The following is a 20,685-nucleotide window of genomic DNA, read 5'->3' as shown; positions in this document are numbered from 1 at the left end:
GTTGGCCAGACGTTTTTTTGTTGTTGTTTATTTTGCTACATATCAGCCACCAAGAAGCCAGCACAGCCCTGTAATCTAATGTCTGGATTCTGTGGTTTGCCTCCATTTTGAAGTCTATCTCTTGTCCACCCCCCTTAGTGAGCACTCGTGATACTACTTTGCTCATCCAACTGCTCAAATTTTCCATCTTATTTAGCGGGAAACTTTAGAAGCAGCTGCAAGTACTGGAAGTGGTCTGAAAGGTATTAGATAGATGCATCTTTTGTGTAGATTTCATACGTGTGCTTGCTATTCTTGGCAAGTTATGCTATCTTGAATTGTTTAAAATTGTTTATCTCGAAACTTGTAATGTTCAATTTGGAATGTTTTTCCAAAATCTGGTCACACATTATTGTATGTATTACTACTAAATTTTGTACTATATGACAACTATCCCACTAGAAGCCATATAACAGGCAGTCAGAATTTTGACATTAACTTTATGCTATAGTATGTTCACGTTGAGCTGAATCCTGAAAAACAGCTAAAAATTAAAAGTGGTTTTTTTCTCAACCGAGTTAACATTTCAGCTAACCAGATGATTATTGGTAACAGCAAAGGTGTCAACAACAGACACGTACGGTTTGGCTCCATTACAAGTTCGGGAAAGGGCTGTAATGGACACTGTACTTATATGGCTTCCCCATAGGAAATGTATTGTGAAAACTTTGATTGGCCGTAAATATTATGTCAAACATTTGAACAAAAAGATTTTGAAATATGTTTAGCGGATCAAGCAGTACTACAAATGAGCCAAATTTCAAGATCGTGTGTAATTGCATCCATGAGTTATTAAATGTTTTTGAGGATTCAGCTCAACGTGAACGTACTATAGGGACCAGCCTAATATGCCAGCATAATGTAGAGCATAACGTAGAGTATAATGTAGAGCGTAATGTAGAGCATAATGTAGAGCATAATGTAAAGCATAATGTAGAGCGTAATGTAGAGGGTAATGTAGAGCGTAATGTAGAGGGTAATGTAGAGCGTAATGTAGAGCGTAATGTAGAGTGTAATGTAGAGCATAATGTAGAGAATAATGTAGAGCGTAATGTAGAGCGTAATGTAGAGCATAATGTAGAGCATAATGTAGAGCGTAATGTAGAGCATAATGTAGAGCGTAATGTACAGTGTAATGTAGAGCATAATGTAGAGCGTAATGTAGAGCGTAATGTAGAGCATAATGTAGAGCATAATGTAGAGTGTAATGTAGAGCATAATGTAGAGCGTAATGTAGAGCTTAATGTAGAGCATAATGTAGAGCATAATGTAGAGCGTAATGTAGAGCGTAATGTAGAGCATAATGTAGAGCATAATGTAGAGCATAATGTAGAGCGTAATGTAGAGCGTAATGTAGAGTGTAATGTAGAGGGTAATGTAGAGCATAATGTAGAGCGTAATGTAGAGCATAATGTAGAGTGTAATGTAGAGTATAATGTAGAGTGTAATGTAGAGCATAATGTAGAGTGTAATGTAGAGCATAATGTAGAGTGTAATGTAGAGTATAATGTAGAGCATAATGTAGAGTGTAATGTAGAGCATAATGTAGAGCGTAATGTAGAGCATAATGTAGAGCGTAATGTAGAGCATAATGTAGAGCATAATGTAGAGGGTAATGTAGAGCATAATGTAGAGTGTAATGTAGAGCATAATGTAGAGTGTAATGTAGAGTATAATGTAGAGCATAATGTAGAGTGTAATGTAGAGCATAATGTAGAGCGTAATGTAGAGCATAATGTAGAGGGTAATGTAGAGCATAATGTAGAGTGTAATGTAGAGTATAATGTAGAGTGTAATGTAGAACATAATGTAGAGTGTAATGTAGAGCATAATGTAGAGCATAATGTAGAGTATAATGTAGAGCATAATGTAGAGCGTAATGTAGAGCATAATGTAGAGGGTAATGTAGAGCATAATGTAGAGCGTAATGTAGAGCATAATGTAGAGGGTAATGTAGAGCATAATGTAGAGCGTAATGTAGAGCATAATGTAGAGTGTAATGTAGAGTATAATGTAGAGTGTAATGTAGAACATAATGTAGAGTGTAATGTAGAGTGTAATAGGTGCTAGAAAGCATCAAACATAATGCTAGCATAACAAGCTGAATAATTTCAATAGTTTTGCTGAATGTAGAAACAATATCCCTTATCACAAGGTAACCCTCACTAACCTCTAAAGCTGTGTAGCTCATAGTTGGGTACTTGTCGTCGTAGAGCTGCCCATTTGCTACGTAGGTAACTAGCTGAACGAGCCCTATTGGAGAATCATGTGATACTGAGTGGGTGGAGCTGACTTAGTCTTATGATGGCCAATCAGATTCAGCCATTTTTTTCCAATCGACTTCCTCCTCATCCGTGGCAGTTGATTGGCTAAGTCTGTTGTTGATGAAACAAACTACACCCCTTACAATAGGCGTGGCTTACTCTTGTACAAGTCTAATAGTGTCTTGTTTGCACCATGAAACTGGTGATTCTAACTGTTTCCAGCACATGAAGAACACCCTAAATATAGCAACATGTACAGTGTACCATACCATATATATAACATACCATTTCCTATGACACTGTTGATAATTTCTTGTTTTAACTTTCCGAGCTACTATTTTCCAATTAATATCATCCTCTCCACATTCTGTCACAGCAGATACCAGCGACTCTAGTTCTTCCTTGCCCCAGGCACCTAGCAACAGAATACTGTAACAAAAATGGAATCAGATTCTAAAAACAGCTAAACCATATAAGGCCATACCTATTTTGAAAAGTTGTTGCTTGGATTGTTTTCACAACAAAATTGATCAGTGGATAAAACATAGACACTCAATAAATAGTCTAAATTTGCTATTTGTATGTCTCCACTGCCAGGTTTGTGGCATCTCATTCTGTATGATCCAAAGGATGTGAGTGAGACATGTCATGTTTAGCCCAGTAGTACTATAGCCCAGTAGTACTATAGCCCAGTAGTACTATAGCCCAGTAGTACTATAGCCCAGTAGTACTATAGCCCAGTAGTACTATAGCCCAGTAGTACTATAGCCCAGTAGTCACACTTTTCAATAACTTTCAAGACTGACATGTCTCAGCTGCACATCCATCTGAGGTATTACATGTTGTATATGCTGAATAATTCTTGTATCCATAATCAATCACTAACATGGGCCCAGACTATGTGTTGTATAGCTAGAAAGATAGAAGCTACAGTACAGGTGCAGTTGCATCTGAAGCAGACATGGGCAATGAAAAGATGGAAAAAGTGAAGAGAAGAGTAATAGGAATCAACAAGAGGGAATCAAATACATAATTATTTCAAAGGTAAAACTAACTTAGTCCCGGGCCAAAGAAGCAATATTTTCTAGAACAGGAATCATCTATAATTTCTTGTACTATTCTTCATTAGAAATGCTACTGTGTTGTGTAACAGGCTGAGAATAAAGTACCGTAGAGTCGGGTTGATAAGCGCACGTATATATTAAGTGCATATTACTTGTTAAGCGAATACAAGTTTAGTCTCTCGTACTTGATAAGCGTATGTGGACGAACACATAGCTCCAACATGAGACAAAGCTATACAAGAGAAGAAATGCTAGATGTTTGCTAATATTGTATAGCACGAAATTTCACAAAGTACAAAGCCAAAATACATGCTTGTACTATACTTACCAAGTGAAGTGGTCTTCTGTAGTATTCTCCAAACGAAGGACTCGGTGCACAAAAACTGGACTCAAAATGTTAGTACATGTAATGACTGCTATTCACACCACCCCAAGAGAGTGAATCCACGATGAGGTTTATTTGTTAGGCGCATGCGCTTAACAACTATGTACTAATCTCAATATTGTTTCGCGAACTTTTATTAAGCATATGCACCTAACAACCAAACTCTATGGTAATGACCACTCCACTTTTCAGTAATTGATAGATGGGTGCACAAAAATTTATAACATGCTTGGCACCGTTTCTTTGATGTGGTATACAATACAGTTGAAGGGTCAGTAAAAGAAAGGGACATGCGCCATTAATTTTAGATTTTCCATTTTCTAAAAATTAGAATGGCTTGTTTTAGCCACACAAATAATGTAGTCACTAAGGAAACAACAGAATTTAAAAGTTCATGGCAGTTTCAAATTAATTTATAGCAAATAATTCAATTATGTTCCAAAATTTTGTTTAAAACGTTTGACTATCAAATGATCACTCACTTTGTCAACAAGTGTATGTTTTATTTGAATATTCAACAAGCTCACTGAATGACTCACAATTAAACGAACACTCATTCTCTAGAGTTGTACCATTACAGTTTTTACTGATACTTCAAGTACTTACCTTGGGATTACCTGCAAGTGCTGATACCAAATACCTTAGCTACTTCATGACTGCATACATTTATTTGCTATACCGTAATTGTATATTTCATGGTATTTCATGACATTTTTTGCACAATAACAAGTACACAAAAATTTGGAATTTTCAACTAGAGTAGGGACCATAACACATCGATAAAAAGTACTAAAACAAGCTGGAGTAGTGCACGATATTAAATCACAGTAAAACAATAAGAAGTGTTATATCCCTACTGTGCATTTCCATTATGGTATCTTGAGCACAGTAGGGATATAACACTTCTTATTGTATTACTGATTTAATATCATACACTACTCCAACTTGTTTCAGTACTTTTTATCGATGTGCTATGTTCCCTACTGTACCTGAGAATTCCAAAAATTTTTTTGTGTACTTGTTTGTTAACTTTTTTTGTAAAAACTTATTATGACTGGTGAACCCACGCATACCGCATCAAAAGAAAGAAATGGCACCGCGCACCCCAGCTATCAATTATCATCTGAAAAGTGAAGTACCCATTATGCTTCACTGTCGGCTATGTTCAACCTGTTACACAGCAGTATGAATCAAAAACTGTTCAAAAAGCACCTCTACAATCAAAGTAGCCACTATGAAAAATACAGACAATTTCCGTTACAAAGCAAAGCCATTATGCGCTACCGCCTTTCGCTGTCAGCAAAGATGAATGGGACACAAAAAAAGGATACTGGTAAGTCCATGAAGAGTGCATTGTACGTACTACAGTATGGCAAAAGGCACCTGCTGGGCCGAAGCAATGTCAAACAGTGAAAAAAAAACAAGCCCGTTGCCTTGGCAGTTATCAAGTTACGCTTGTCTGAAGGCATCAGTCAGTCAATCACTCAGTCAGTCAGTTACTCAGTCAATCAGTTACTCAGTCAGTCAGTCACTAGAAAAGTTCTATTTGATAATTTTTTAAAATTCCGTAGCAATTTGTTGAAAGCGTTTCGGGTCGGTCTGAAGGTTTGTTTGGGCTTAGTTTTACCTAACCAATACTGCCTCATCGTCAGAGAAAACGAAAAGTGAGGCTGGCTTTTGGGTGATATTTTTTTATGGGCCACACCCAATCCTTTGTGGTCCCTACTATACAGTACTATCGTACTGTATGATAAAAGTTCATGTGAAGTAGCTAATTAACAAAAAAAGACAACAACAAAAACTGAAGTCACTGAAAATGCAAACCAATTCACGGGCTAGTCCAGTACACTCTATTACTATGGTTTGAGAAGAAGTGCTGATAATGGTGCTCACCAAAACAGTATATGACCACATGAAACAGTTATGCTCCCTGTATTACAGTTATTGACTGTTCTATTAGAGTATATCGATATTTTCCTCGGACATGTCAGAGTTCAGTAATTTTGCTGACAGCTATTAGGATTACATACTAGGGCTGAGCGATACTACCGTTATAGCGATATATCGCGATATTTTGAAAGTATCGATATCGCGATATTTTGTTATTAACTATCATGATACCATGCCTGTACATTATTGTCATTAAAAATCCATCTGTACTAGGCTCAAGAATCCTTGTAAGTCATAATCTGGTTACCCCTGCAGAGAGGTGTGAACACCATAACATAACTTCAAAGCATGTGTTACAATAACTGTTACTGTAAACAAGGATGACAGTGGCTAGTTTTGATGCTACTTTTAAAGACTTCCTGCAGGAATACTGAGGAATACACTATGTAGCACCAGCTATGATTGACATATTTGTAAGTATCGTGAACTATTCAGTATCGTGAATAGTGGCTTTAGTATCGATCGTGATACTAAAATGGCAGTATCGCTCAGCTCTATTGCATACAGGTGTCCATTGTGCCTGGAAAGTACAAACTGATTTCACATGTGATAAGAAAGCAATATAATAGCCAATCCCGATACTTCATGAGAACAGCAGTATCAGCCCAATATCAATACTAGAATTGGTGCAGCCCTACCATTCTCCCTTATTAGTTCAGATAACCAATTAGGGATCAAATGTAGTGAAACAAGGGAATTTGCCTATACCTGAAAATATACTAGCAGATATCCCTAATTAGGGGTTAAATTAGTCGCAGGTTGTCTATTCTTTAATCCCCAATCGAGCTTAAATTCCTTGTGCTTGTAACAATAAGTATGGTTTAATATTAACAGGAAATACCAGTGCTACATATAGAAAATCTCATGAAATATACTTGCAATGTGAAACCACAATTCTAACATGCTTACCACACACTGACCCAAATCTACTGAACTTCAGCTTTACTGAATCATCTCTACGGTCCATCTGACGTCCTATTTTTGCCCAATGGTTACCATATTGCTGCTGTAACCTAGCAACTGAACAATGAAAACACAATCACACCTACACAACTGACATTTTTAGCTGCTCTATTTCATCCTCTGTAAACCTGTTGTCATGGTAACAACACAGCTAGGGATCACATGAGCCTGCTCACCTGCCCACAGTAGAAGTTGTAGGATACAATCTCCAAATTTGTTGATAGACATAAAACAATGGACGCTTTATACCCCAAGCTGTAATGTATGCCAATAAGTGATCAACAAGACACACTGTAGTGTCATATGGCTAAGAAAGCCAGCATCGGTATATTGACAGGAAAAAAGAAAACATAATATTTACACTGAGACTGTTTCCTACCTGATAATGACCTTTATGATGAACACAAACATATATCTGCAAACAGCTAAGCTGTGGGAAAAGGTGTGGCTTTAAAAAGGCTTGGGTGAAAAAAGTTGTGATATCAAAGGTTGTGGCCAAGAAATGGCTGCAATGTTAATGCTATTTTATTAGTATTAACATCATTACAGCCATTGCAGCACCAATACAATGGCTGCAATGATTTAAATTAGCATTAACATCATTGCAGCCATTTCTCAACCACTACCTTGATTTCACCTTTTCAACCAGGATTTTTAAGGCCGCACCTTTGTTCACAGCTTGTCCCTTTACCACAGAAATCATCAAAGACTGCGTGTTTACGAAATAAGACAAATTTTGAAGGCACGTATATCCCAATGATAGCTGGACAGATTCAACTCAAATTAGGAATGGGAGATGCCCTACCCTGAGGAAGTTTTCACAGCAGAAATTGTTCAAGCACTATCGAGCTACAGATACATGAGAACAACATTCTATTGGTTCCATAAAATGAGTATGTCACCTGCCCACACCGGCTGTACTTGGCCACACGACACACTTGGTATAGGCTATTTTCATTATTTTTGTAGTACTGTAATAGCACACATTGTTTCTGAGCACTTCAATACAACACATAGAGAATGTTTTATGATATTATCATTCTGGTGTACTAAACCAGAACTTTCATTTATAAGGTGGAAATTAAGTGGAGCGAGGAACTGACAGCAGTGGCAGAGTGGTAAAGGGCTTGGGTGATAGGTGTGGAGGTCCCTGGTTCAAAACCTGCAGAAATTTTTTCCGACATTTTTTAGGCATATTTTTTACTTCTCAGTGACTGTTCTATTATTTCACATGTTTGGTTTTGCTTTATATCTCCTTAGCTAATACTTTCAAATCACAAAAGGTTTGTACTATGATAGTAATTTTATGTACAGACCAATTTTCAAGTTATTCCATCAAGCGGATTACCCTGAACAAATTACTTTAGCAATTTTCAAAATCACACATAATTCTGTTGTTCTTAGTTAGATCTGTATAAAAATTGAGCTGTAAATGTGCTGCATTGTGCTCTTACTGCCCTCCAAATTTGAAGTCAATCAACTAAAGCTATAGCAAGTGGAGCAAAAAGAAGAAAAAGAAGCAGAAGATGAACGAAGAAAATAAGACAAACTTTGAAGGCGCATATCTCAGTGATGGCTGAGCGTATTCAACTCAAATTTGAAATAGGAGGTGTCCTACTCCGAGGGAGTTTCCACAGCAAAACTAGTTAATTTCCATTCAGACACTATTGAGCTACGAATTTGTGAAAACAGCATATAAAATACACACTTGTCCGTCATGCGTTCACACTTGCTGTACTTAGCCGCGCAACACACTATCGTGTGTCCTGATGAGTCTGCATCTGGTCAGGATGATGTAGAGAAGTCACATGGCTCCATACTCCCTTGTCCAAATAAAATAAATTTTAAACTGCAAATGCCACATGCCAAATTTGAGAAACATCACTTAATGTGTTTGTCACAGCTGTCCCCATGCATTTGGCTTAATTACCTTTGGTCTTTTTTCATCTTCCTTTCTTTTTTCTTCCTTCACGTTTTGAAGGCATAATTTGTTTCTTTTCACACAATTTACAAAAGCCATTATAAAATACAAATGCTGTATGTAGATCACTTGCCTTGAAATTTATGGATGTAGTACAACAAATTCAAGTACCAAGTTTGGTGCAAATCTGATAAATATTCACAGAACTGTGGACGATTATTTGCAATAAAAAGACCAATATTTTGGCATGCTTACAGGGTAAACTGCTAATGGAAATAACTTGAAAATCTGTTAATATCTTAAACCTTTGTGGTGTAAAGAAATCACAGTGATAGCTACTAGTTACAAGGAAATTTCAACATAGTGGAAAATCATGGAATGAAATACTCTAATAGAAATTTTTAAAAGGTGCATGAAGAAATGTTGACAAAATGTCCACATCAAACTCACACACCCTTCACCACTGAACTGCTGTTGTCAGCTAATTAAATTACTTAATTTCTAGTTTAAATTTACTTTCATAGATCTACCAATGGAAAATCTAGAATATTCTAGTGTGTAAATGTCCTCAAAAATGTACTCCATTAGAATATTACAAAAAGATATTATCTCTGCAATACAGCACTATTGTAACTTCTGTCTTCCATGATCATCATGTAGCTATCTGTAAATTGAGCAACTTTGGGATATACAAAGGAGTAAAATATGATGGAAAAACTGCTGACAAATGCGACCTGAGTTGTGAAATCAAAGGTGGTAGCTAAGAAACGGCTACAATGATGTAAACACAACCAAGAAAAAGTTAATACCTGTCAATTTTAATAATGCAGCCATTGATTGGCATTAACAATCATTGCAGCTATTTCCTGTTTGATTATACAACTTTTTCATTCAGGATTTTGAAGGCCAAATCTGTTTTTACAGCTTAGCTGTTTTTACACGGATATTTATCAAATAGCATTGTACTATACAGTGAAGGTGGACCGATACCAATACCAGTATCGGTATCAGTAATACGAGGTACAGATACCATCAGTAGACACTCGCCACTTTATTAAACTACATATCTCTAGCTAAGTTTCCAGTAGCAAATAACTTAGCAAAGTAGTAAAAAAAGCCTTTGTTACTCTTTTCCAAGTATTGCTTCAATTGCTCTGTGTGTATTCTAATACATTATAGAACTTTGCGTGGGCGAGATCAAAGGAAAAAGTGTACTTTAAATTTCATAAGGCACACTCTCAGCCGGCCAACTGCTTCATCGACCACAAAGAGTGCTTTATTGCACCGCAAATAGTGCTTTATTGCGAATAAAGCACTCTTTGCGGTGCAATAAAGCACTCTTTGTGGGCAATAAAGCACAGTTGCTCACGTGCCTTAGTGTAGGCTAATAGCCTACGGGGCTCTTGCCAGTACGACTAATCACCAAAGCCGGTGAAGGCTGATAGTCTCGCCGCGCTGAGTGATCAATCACCCCAGCCAATACGAGTTCCACCACTGGATTGCTTTTATAGACATACCTAAATGCTTCGATGATGGGTGGGAGAAGATAACGTTGCTGTTATGTTTGTTAATGTAAACGGACAAGTCCTGGAGTTATCACGGAAATACTTCACCATGTGACTCGCAATAGAATCGATTGTGGGTTGCGAGCAAAACCTGCCAAAAGACACGATGAACGTCTACTATGCCAAACTATGGTGAAATACGCGTGAGTTACTTTGTTAAACTAGTTTGTGTGCATTCAGGCTGCTAATAGTTCGTGCAACGCTTGTTAATTACGAGTCCTAGTGTATGGTGAAGCTACACGACTAGAAAGTTCCATAAATCATTTAAAGCATAGCCTTGCTTGTGCTATATGAAAAATAAAGTACTCGGCCGCGCGCCTCGTACTTTATTTTCATATAGCACTCGCGGCTATGCTTTAACATATACTTAGAGCATGTGAATCCTTTGTAATTAAATAACAGTGCAGTTGTTTCTCAAAGAATAAGTTTATGACTACTTTGCTTGCTTTTTCATGAAAAGGTTTGGTTGCAAGGCTGTAACAAACACTGTACAATTATCGGCCGCCCAGATAATTAATTACCTAATCAATAAACTTACAAGAAAACTACCTCAAATCAAGCAATTAGTAATCCACAATGATGTTTATCATGTTTATCATGTTTAGACAATGAATATTTTGAAACTTGATTGAACTGAGATCAATCAAACTGAACAATTACCGTGATATTTTAATAGCTAGCTATGTATCACAACAGTAAAATTTCTATAATAAACTTGTCTAGGCTTCAATGCTTAGTATTGGTATCGGAAACGGTATCGGCAGATAATTTCAGTACAAATACTCGTATCAGAAGTATTGGTAAAAAGTGGTATCAGTCCATCTCTACTATATAGCGTCACTGGAGCCATGAAGGTTTGTAATTTTTCCACCAAAAGAAATAACCATATCCTACTCTCATCTTTTCTACATGACAACAATAAGATTCTAAAGGAAAAGTTAAAAGATCACTTAAGCATTACATGGGGTGACCATTGCAAAATGCCAACCAGCTTTCTATTAGTAAATTTATTAATTGTCTTCTAGACTGCCTTCTGTCATTTGGATGCAGTGTCAGTCACAACTACGTATTTATGGCTAACAAAGTTCTCAATTAGAGTGACAGCACCATCAACAGTGACAGACAAAACAACTTGTACTAATCCACCATAAAGCTACTGCCTCCATAAAGACATCGGGGTTCTCAGTCACCACAAAAAATGTACTAAATGATTGCCACAATAGTCACTAGGTAATTTTTACACAAGTGCACAAAAAATTTTGGAATTTTCAACTAGAGTAGGGACCATAGCACGTCAATAAAAAGTACTGAAACAAGTTGGAGTAGTCCATGATATTAAATCATACCATGCACAGTAGGGATATAACACTTCTTATTGTTTTACTGTGATTTAATATCGTGCACTACTCCAGCTTGTTTCAGTATTTTTTATCAATGTGCTACGGTCCCTACTCTAGTTGAAAATTCCAAAGTTTTGTGCACTTGTTTGTTAACTTTTTTTGTAAAATAAAATTATTATGACTGGTGAACCCATGCATACCGCATCAAAAGAAATGGTGCCACATGCCCCAGCTACCAATTATCACCTGAAAAGTGAAGTATTTATTACACTTTGTTGTCAGCTATGTTCAATCCATTACACAGCATTACGAATCAAGAACTGTTTGAAAAGCACCTCTGCTATCAAAATAGCCACTATGAAAATACGGACGATTTCCATTATGAAGGCAAGCCATCACGTGCTACCATCAAATCGACACTTTTCGCTGTCAGCAAAGATGAATGGGACACAAAGGAGGACACTGGTAAGTCCATGAAGAATGCATTGTACATACTACGGTATGCCAAAAGGTACCTCTCGGGCCGAAGCGACATCAAACAGTGAAAATATCAAGCCTGTAGCCTTAGCCGTTATCGAGTTACGCTTGTCTGAAGGCATCAGTCAGTTACTCAGTTACGCAGTCAGTAGAAAAGTCCATTTAGCATTGGTACCTGCCCTACGTGCAGGACCATCTCCACATTAATGCCAGGAAGAGGGACCAAGCATTAAACACCAGCACTGCTAATGTAGCTATGTAGGGCACATGGTGATGTCACATTTTTTAAAGAGCATGAGGTTTCCTTATGTCATTAATGATGTAAAACACTAAAGTTTATTGTTTGTGGTTTTGACAGGAATGTAGTTTAATCATTCAATGCGTCTTCCCTACCAGTGACTTCAACGTGCTGTACAGAACAAACGAAACCTTTGCTGCTTTGCATAACAACTAATGCAACAATAATTAATATATTTGGAACCAAGCATAAATATTAGTGTCCTATATTTGCTGTGTAGCATGTATGTCGATAGTGCTTTAAAGTACATGATCCTTAAGCAGTATATCAAGACACACAGTAGTGTGTCGTGCGGCCCAAGAAGCTGGCGCGCAACACCCATGAGTATATTGACAGGAAGAACGAAAATGCAATTCTCACACCTCCGTAGCTCTGTGCTGCCTTGATGAAACAAGACGATTTTTGCTGTGGACACGCCCTCCAATTTCAGTACTCCACATACCAAATTTGAGCAAAATTGCTTCAAGCGTTCCCGAGATATGCGACTTCAAAAATTGGCTTAGTTTCTTCTTTTTTTTCTTCTTGTTTTTCTTCCTCTTTTCGCACACTTGCAAAAACTATTATAAAACGCGAATGCCATATCCGATTGCCTTGAAATTTGGCACACAGAACGGGGGGGGGGGGGGGGGGTATAAAGGAGCATCTCAGTACCAACTTTGGTTGGAATATGATAAACAGGCAAAGAGTTATTAGCGATTATTCACGAAAAATAACACCAATATGTTGTCACACCTACAGGGTAAACCGCTTATGGGAAGACGCTGAAAATCGGTGGGTGAATAGGTTAACTATTGAACCTCAAACCTTTTGTGGCTTGAAAGAAATCGAGCTAAAAACCAGGAAGACACAACGAAAAAACAACAGTGTGTAACAATTACATAATCGAGATTAGCTAATAAAAACGACTACTTGCCAGGCCTACAAGAAAAACCGCTTGGGGTAATGCTTTGAAAATCGCTGTACAGATGGAGTAATCAAATTAGAAAGGCTCTACAATGGTGTAGAATAATCAGACTTAAAGCCACGGAGTTATAACACGAAATCCAACTTGGTGTAGCAAGTGCGAGATCGAGATACTCTAATAGAGCAGTCACCCTGAAGAGAATTCAAGAGATCAGCTAGAAACAAGTAACCCGTATAGAGATCGGCTACAAACAAATCACCCTGTAGAGAGTTCAGCTACAAACAATTCACTCTGTAGACAGATCAGTTAGAAGAAGGTACCTTGTAGGGAGTTCAACTACAGAAAGAGATAGTTCAGCTAGAAGAAGTCACCTTGTAGAAAGTTCAGCTACAAGAAACCACCATGTAGAGAGTTCAGCTACAAACAAATCGCCCTATAGAGAGATCAGCTAGAAGAAGTTGCCTTGTAGAGAGTTCAGCTACGAAGAAACCATCATGTAGAGAGTTCAGCTGCAAATAAATCACCTGTAGAGAGTTCAGCTACAAACAAATCACCCTGTAGAGAAATCTGCTAGAAGAAGTTACCTTGTAGAGAGTAAAGTTCGGCGGTATTGGAAAAATTATACCCGGTTTCGATACTACTAATGTATCACGATATATCGGTATATCACATAAACTGTATAATTCTACACACATACATGATATGCCTGTAATCTGCACACCCACAGGCCTGCATGGTATCACAAGTAACACTGTATAGTGATTAGTGATATAAAAGTTGTAAACATTATAGTATAATTTAATGACAGTTGTAAAGGTTGTAAGTAAATGACAGTTGTAAAAGTTATAAGTTGATCATGACAGTTGTAAAAAAGTTGTGATGAGTTCTTATAGTAGTTCATGTAGATGATAGGTAGGTATAGTCAACATTTAGTGAAGGTTTCTGTTCAAAAAAACCAACATGTTTACCTTCTCTGGTTTCAAAAGAGTTCGCTTTTTAGAAACTATGTTGCCGGAACAACTAAAGATTCTCTCTGAAGGTGAGCTGCTAGCACACACACTGAGGTACTTCTGTGCCAGTTTAGCCATGGTGGGAAGTACTACCATGTGAACCTTCCACCATTGCAGAGGATCCATTTCAGCATCTAACATTGGTAACTTTAGATAATCTTCGATTTTTTAATTTATTTTCTGATCTGGAGTTTGAGGAGTACTGGATGATGATTGTAGTTCAACTGTCTCCTTGAGCCAACTTGAGAGTTTACGTTTCTTGATACTAGGGTCAGATACCGCAGATGATGACTGGGAACTAGAAGTTGGTTCAGAAACCCCCTCTTGATCTTCAATCATTTCTGTGCCTTCTCTAGCCAAACGATCCTTTACTAAAGCAAGATCAACTTCATTTTCAATGTACACTCCCTTGAATCTTGGATCAAGGTAAGTGCAGACATTCAACAGCTCATCAATATCATTATCATCGTACTTGTTCAGTAGGTAATCCAAAACCCTTTGTTTAAGGGAGTTGGTTAAATTAGCATCACCTTCACAGACTTTAAGCACTTTAGATTTCAAAACGTGTAATACAGGTTTGATCGAAGACACTGTAACCTTTTGTTCACCTGACAACATGTCTGTGAAATCATCTAATTGCCCTAGTGCAGCCTTCATCGACTCCAATACTTCTAGATCCTGCCAAGTTGGAATAAGGTGAGCATTCTTACGATCAACTACTAAAACTTGTCGAATGCAAGCTTCTTGCTCAAGAATACGGTCAATCATTTTGATCAAACTTCCCCAACGAGTAGGACAGTCTGTTACCAAAGAATGCTGGGGCACACCAAGATCATTTTGGGCTTTTGTCAAGTCTCGCTTTTTTTTCCAACTGTGGGAAAATGCAGACACTAGCTTTCTACATAGTCCCAAGCAAACAGCGAGACTGGACTGAACTCTGGACTCATCTTTATAGAATTAACAACAGCCAGGTGTAGGTTGTGGCCAAAGCACGATAATTGTGTCCACATAAGCCTTACAGTTGTGGCACATAGTATATTGCTGTCATTGTCTGTTGTTATACAAACTTGTCGGCCTACTTCTAACTTCCACTGAGCTAGTGTTTCTGTTAGGACTTCACTGAGATTATCAGCATTGTGGTCTTTAGGAACAAACAGTGTTTGAAGGCATCGACTCTGTAGCGTCCAATCATTCGTTATGAAATGCACAGTATAGCTCAAATATGGTTCCATCGTTGAGCTGGACCACATATCTGTGGTGGAAGAAAAGTAATAGGCACTTTGAACTTCCACAGCTACTGTTTCCCTTGTTTTTTCGTACAGTGCTGGAATTGCTACACTGGAAAAATATTTAGCTGAAGGTATTTCATACTTTGAATCCAGGGTATAAGTGAGACGACGAAACCCTTCTTTCTCGACTGTATAAATCGGAAGCATGTCCTTACTGATGCAGTAAGTTATTGAATCTGTTATTTCTCGCCATCGCCTTGTAGTCCTTTCATACTTTTGAGTTTTGGTAAATAACTCAGGGAGCGTAGCTTGGCTGGCATTGGTAGATGACGAAGATGCGGTGGACGATTCTTTCGCTTTCTCCCTTTGGGCTTGTAACACTAGAGTGTACTTCGACGGGTGGTGAGTCCTTAAGTGTGAAAGCAAATTTGATGCATTTCCTCCACTTGCTCGCACGTTGCCGTTACACTGGCGGCACACCGCCACACCATCGTCAATAATTTTCCCTTCGCTATCTGCATGGAGGTCGAAATAATCCCAAACGGGTGACACAACTTTCTTCTTTGGCACGATTGTACACGACGAGTCGGCCATGTTTGTTCAATAAAAACTGCTGACAATAACTCACGTGATACGCATGCGCGATATTTCGATATTCTAGTAAACACTACTGGTGTGCAACTGATATCGAAATCAAATAAATGTACCGGTATACCGTTGAAGCCTAGTAGAGAGTTCAGCTGCAAACAGTTCACCCTGTACAGAGATCAGCTAGAAGGAAGTTACCTTGTAGAGAGTTCGGTTACAAAGAAACCACCATGTAGAGAGTTCAGTTACAAACTAGTGACCCTGTAGGAAACCACCATGTAGAGAGTTCAGCTGCAAACAAATCACCCTGTAGAGAGATCAGCTAGAAGAAGTTACCTTGAAGAGAGTTCAGTTACAAAGAAACCACCATGTAGAGAATTCTGTAATAAATATAATTATGTATTATATATATATATCATACAGTACGATAGTACTGTATAGTAGGGGTTGGTATGAAATCATATGGTTTCGTGGATTTTCGCACCTCAAAAAATGGCCTTGCAATAAGTTTTACCCGAAAAAACCACCTGGAATGCATTAGTACTGTTATAATGCTGCTGTACCTTGGATAAACGAAGCTAAAAGTCGAATGTTTCGATGTACAGTGAGTTTTAAAATTTTCAAAATTCGCCTAAATTTTGTCTACCAGCCTGCCTGCTGTAAGACCCGGTTGCGCTAGGTGTACGGCTCCAGAAATTTCAGACAGTCAAGGTAATGACGTCGAATTCATGAATCTGTTGTTCCGGTTACGTTCTGTCCACTGCACCATGCTGTTTGCGTTCATCATTCATCCGCCTCTTTGTTCTTCTTATTAATTGAGGCGCTTAATAGTTGCGGCACGTGCCACAACCCAAACACGTGATTTTAACGAAGGAGTAAATGTGTGTGCTTAAGATGAGGGTGAATGGGTGTAGTACCCAAGGAGTTGTCTCTAGCATTTGTTAACGCTGGCTAGTCGCTTTTTTGTGTCTTTAAGGGGCGGATCTACTTCGGGATCGAGACTTCTAAAAGCGAGGGTTCCACTCTTATAATGGTGGACTCTCCGACAATGTTTTACTGTAAAATCATCAACATTTAGGCCATTAGGATTGCAACTGAAGCCTTAAACAGTCGCTGTAATAGCTTTAAAAGACAAGATGATAATTATTTTAGAGGCGCTTATTGTGTACTAAGGTAAAATCAAGTGATATTTATACTGTATGGAAAACAAAAAGAGTATAATACAGCTAGCTAGCTAGCTAGACAAAAAAAGTAAACAAACTAGCTATTTAAAAAATTCTAAATTTCAAAAGGGAGTAGGGGTTGATGTACATGCTACAAAAAGTAAGGAAACAAGCTCAAAATGTTACAGTTGAAATGAGAAATGATCCAGCAGTAAAAAGTAAGAAAACAAGATTAGACGACTACTTGCTAAAATGAGACACACTTTAATACCTACTTTTGGCTAATTTGATGGTCTCATTTCAAAATGCTAGCCAAAAGTAGGCATTAAAGTGTGTCTCATTGTAGCAAGTAGTCGTCTAAAAATTTCACTAAAGTCCCGCGTTGATACGTGCTTTGCATGCCAAGACATGATGAGCTAAAAGTTGTGTTTAAAAAGGTGTTCACAAAAAGGTACTGAGTAGAAAGGAAAAAAATGTGTCAACACGTGGATTCGAACCCACGACCTCTTACACGCTGGTCAGGCGTTCTACCACTTGAACAGTATGTGCTGTGGTTTTCAAAGGAATGTTGCTCAAGTTTTCTCTGCACCTTGGCCTTCTACACGCTGTAGAGAACAAATGGAAGCACGTGCAAACTCGCGATAACAATCTAAGAGTAGGCGGATAATGAGTGCTTCATTATCAGCACAGATTGTGTCGATTCATGCCAAGTCTAGTGAGTAAGCGGCGTGATGGTCAGACGGACAGACGGTCAGACAGCTTTTCAGCTTTATATAGATTTTTTTTTAAATCGTAGCAACTTGTTGAAAGCATTTCAGGTCAATCTGAAGGCTTGTTTGGGCACAGTTTTACCTAACCAATACTGCCTCATCGTCATTAGGGAAAATGAGGCTGGTTTTTGGGTGATGTTTTTTCATGGGCTACGCCTACTCCTTTGTGGTCCCTATATACAGTACTATCGTACTGTATGATAAAACATTTAATCCTCTAAAACAGTATGTCTTTGAGTACTGTACAAAATTACAGTTGGGCTTAAATCCAGAATTAATAATATGGAGAGGAGAGTATCCATCGCCGTATAGAGATGATTGTACAGAAGTTAAATCGCTTCTTTTCTGTGTAGTAAAAACTGGCTAGTATATTTTCATATTTAACCATAAAGACATGACAGCATGCATTCAATTTGGCCAGTAAAAGCAGTGCCATTGTAAGAGCATGACTGATAACCTCAACGATAACTCTGTGAGCACGTCTGAAAAACAGATGATGAAGTACCACCCAGAATTTTCAACTGCATTCGGCTATGCGTCACCATGTTAACAAGCGAAACCAACCTTCAAGCATTTTGTAATTGAAGGAACACCTATTAATTTCCTTACTCGGTCTTCAGTAATTTACTGGTTCAGTAGGAAAATATTCTCAAACATTCTTCACCGTGTGGCTAAACTAATTGCGATAAGGAAACGAACAAATACTAGAAATATATACATTACACGGAAAAGAAGCCAATTAGCTTCTGTGCATTCATCTGTTACAGGACTATATAATAGTTAGACACCAATACCAAGGAACTAAGTGATTTAGTAACCCCAGTGGCTTGAGGCTGTAGCATCCTGAGTGCAGCGAGGACGTTACTAAGGACCTGAGGGGTTACTAAATTGCTTAGTTCCCATTGGTCGTGGTGTCTAACTTATTTAGACTGTGGTTTAAAGTATGTACCTTTATAGCCAGAGCATGAGTGTGGGGTGAAAGAGCAATGTAGAACAACGGAACGGTTTCTTCCTGAAATTCTTACAGCGCCCACAAAAATAATTATTCGACCAGTAACCAGAGTAATGGCTAGAGCTACAGATATGCCACTTAATCTACTATTTGTTCAGAATTATTTGCAGAACACGGAGAAGCAGAGTATTACAGTATTATCAAGTATCACAGTGTTCCTTTCATGTTATAATTATTTATCATGTACAAAATTGCTTGAGGGCGGGTTACTAAGTGAACATGTGTAGGTGACTAAGTGAGCATGTCAGGTGACTAAGTGATTTAGTAAACCTGTAAATGAGCCATACCATAGTCTAAACAGCATTAGACACTCTCCTCTCCACATTATTAACTGTTGCTTAAATGTATTATTCTCCAATTATTGTTTCTGGAAATTCTTGTTTTAGTTCTCAACATATAGTTTCTGAAGTTTACACACAAAATTAGCAAATCATAGTTAGGTTATTATTGGAATGATGGACTCAAAAGTTGACTGCTCTATTAGAGTAAGTGGCTAGTCTATATGAAGGAGTCAGCAGAAAAAGGAGAATTGTGCCATTTTAGATTTTTTCATCTCTTAAAAATGAAATGGATCATTTAAGGCATGTGAATAATGTTGTTACTAACTAAACAACAGAATTTAAAAGTTCAAGGCAGTCTCAACATTTATTTCTTTGAAAAATTACAACAATTCAATTATGACCCAAAATGCTATTTAATGCCCACCACATGGTCACCTTATTTTTCAAATGGCACTTTTCCCCTTTTGCTGCTGACCCCTTCATATATTAGTTCGATCTTTTTATGTATGCACTATTTTAGTGGTGTATCCAAGAGATTTTTTGCATTACATTGTGTACTTGCACAACCTAATATTCCCAAAAATATTCCGGCATAATAGCCACATGCCTAATTGCAATCTAAAGTCTGTACAAGTTTTGTCCCTACTGTCAGCAGTAACAGAGGGGAAAGTAAAATGTTAGTTACATCTTAACACAATTCAAATACACTAGAGGCAGTAGTGGCCTAACACACTATTACAGATTCTATACTGTGGCTTACCTACTTCAGCATAAAACTCAGATTTCATCTTAGTCCGTTCTGTTTGTAGAAATTCTGACACATTGGATATGTCATGTTTCTGTGGCAGTTACTGTTATCAGTTTCCATGGCAACTTGTCTTACAACTCACTTGACAATAGCAACTGACGTTACTTAGCAACAACTCCATCTCTGCTTTTCTCCAACGACCTTTGATTCATTTACCACCTGTGATGTTACCATGGAAAGCTTATTCATTAAATATGGTTACCATAGCAACTTTCTAAATGCACAGTAGTACAGGTCACATGACACGTCATCCAGTAATAAACATTTTGAGGGTTGATCACATAATAGTACAGCATACTAGGGATCATGAAGGTTTGTACTTTCTCACAAAAATATAGACCAGAACCTCACAACACCTTCATGGTGCCTTGGCAGTAATTGTTACACATAACCAAGCCCCAAAAGTGCCTCAAAATATTAAATTATCTTTTCATTGTTCTGTACTTGCAGAAACTCCTAAGGCAGACTTCATATCCAACATTGAAAGAGCTTGAATAGTTTGCATTGGTGTCCTCTATACTGACTTCATCACATTGTATTCTGGAGTTGGAGTTGTTGTCACATGATCTTCCCTAGTAGTAGTTTTTATTGGTCTTTTGCTTGCTGGAAATGTTGGTTTCAGTGTCTCACTCGCCATTACCTGGCCAGGCAGCA

The 20,685-nt window shown here is 37.9% G+C and overlaps 1 protein-coding gene across 1 annotated transcript in view; it reads right to left on the bottom strand.

Moving 5' to 3' along the window:
* The window catches only part of LOC136265363 (cyclin-D-binding Myb-like transcription factor 1), a 22,960-nt gene extending 2,275 nt beyond the window's left edge, over positions 1-20,685 (bottom strand). Inside the window, exons 1-9 of the mRNA XM_066060184.1 lie at positions 20,114-20,685; positions 19,984-20,062; positions 6,842-6,920; positions 6,761-6,793; positions 6,612-6,715; positions 2,589-2,718; positions 2,463-2,540; positions 2,343-2,414; positions 2,210-2,292 (exon numbers count right to left, since the gene is read on the bottom strand). Of these exons, the coding sequence (XP_065916256.1) occupies positions 2,210-2,292; positions 2,343-2,414; positions 2,463-2,540; positions 2,589-2,718; positions 6,612-6,715; positions 6,761-6,793; positions 6,842-6,920; positions 19,984-20,062; positions 20,114-20,152 (697 nt within the window). The 5' untranslated portion in view covers positions 20,153-20,685. The remainder of the gene's footprint in view (positions 1-2,209; positions 2,293-2,342; positions 2,415-2,462; positions 2,541-2,588; positions 2,719-6,611; positions 6,716-6,760; positions 6,794-6,841; positions 6,921-19,983; positions 20,063-20,113) is intronic.

The sequence above is a fragment of the Dysidea avara genome, chromosome 9, assembly GCF_963678975.1.
Source record: "Dysidea avara chromosome 9, odDysAvar1.4, whole genome shotgun sequence".
Lineage (NCBI taxonomy): Eukaryota > Metazoa > Porifera > Demospongiae > Dictyoceratida > Dysideidae > Dysidea > Dysidea avara.
The sequence above is the reverse complement of the archived record's forward strand: the minus strand, read 5'-3'. Positions and strand labels throughout refer to the sequence as shown.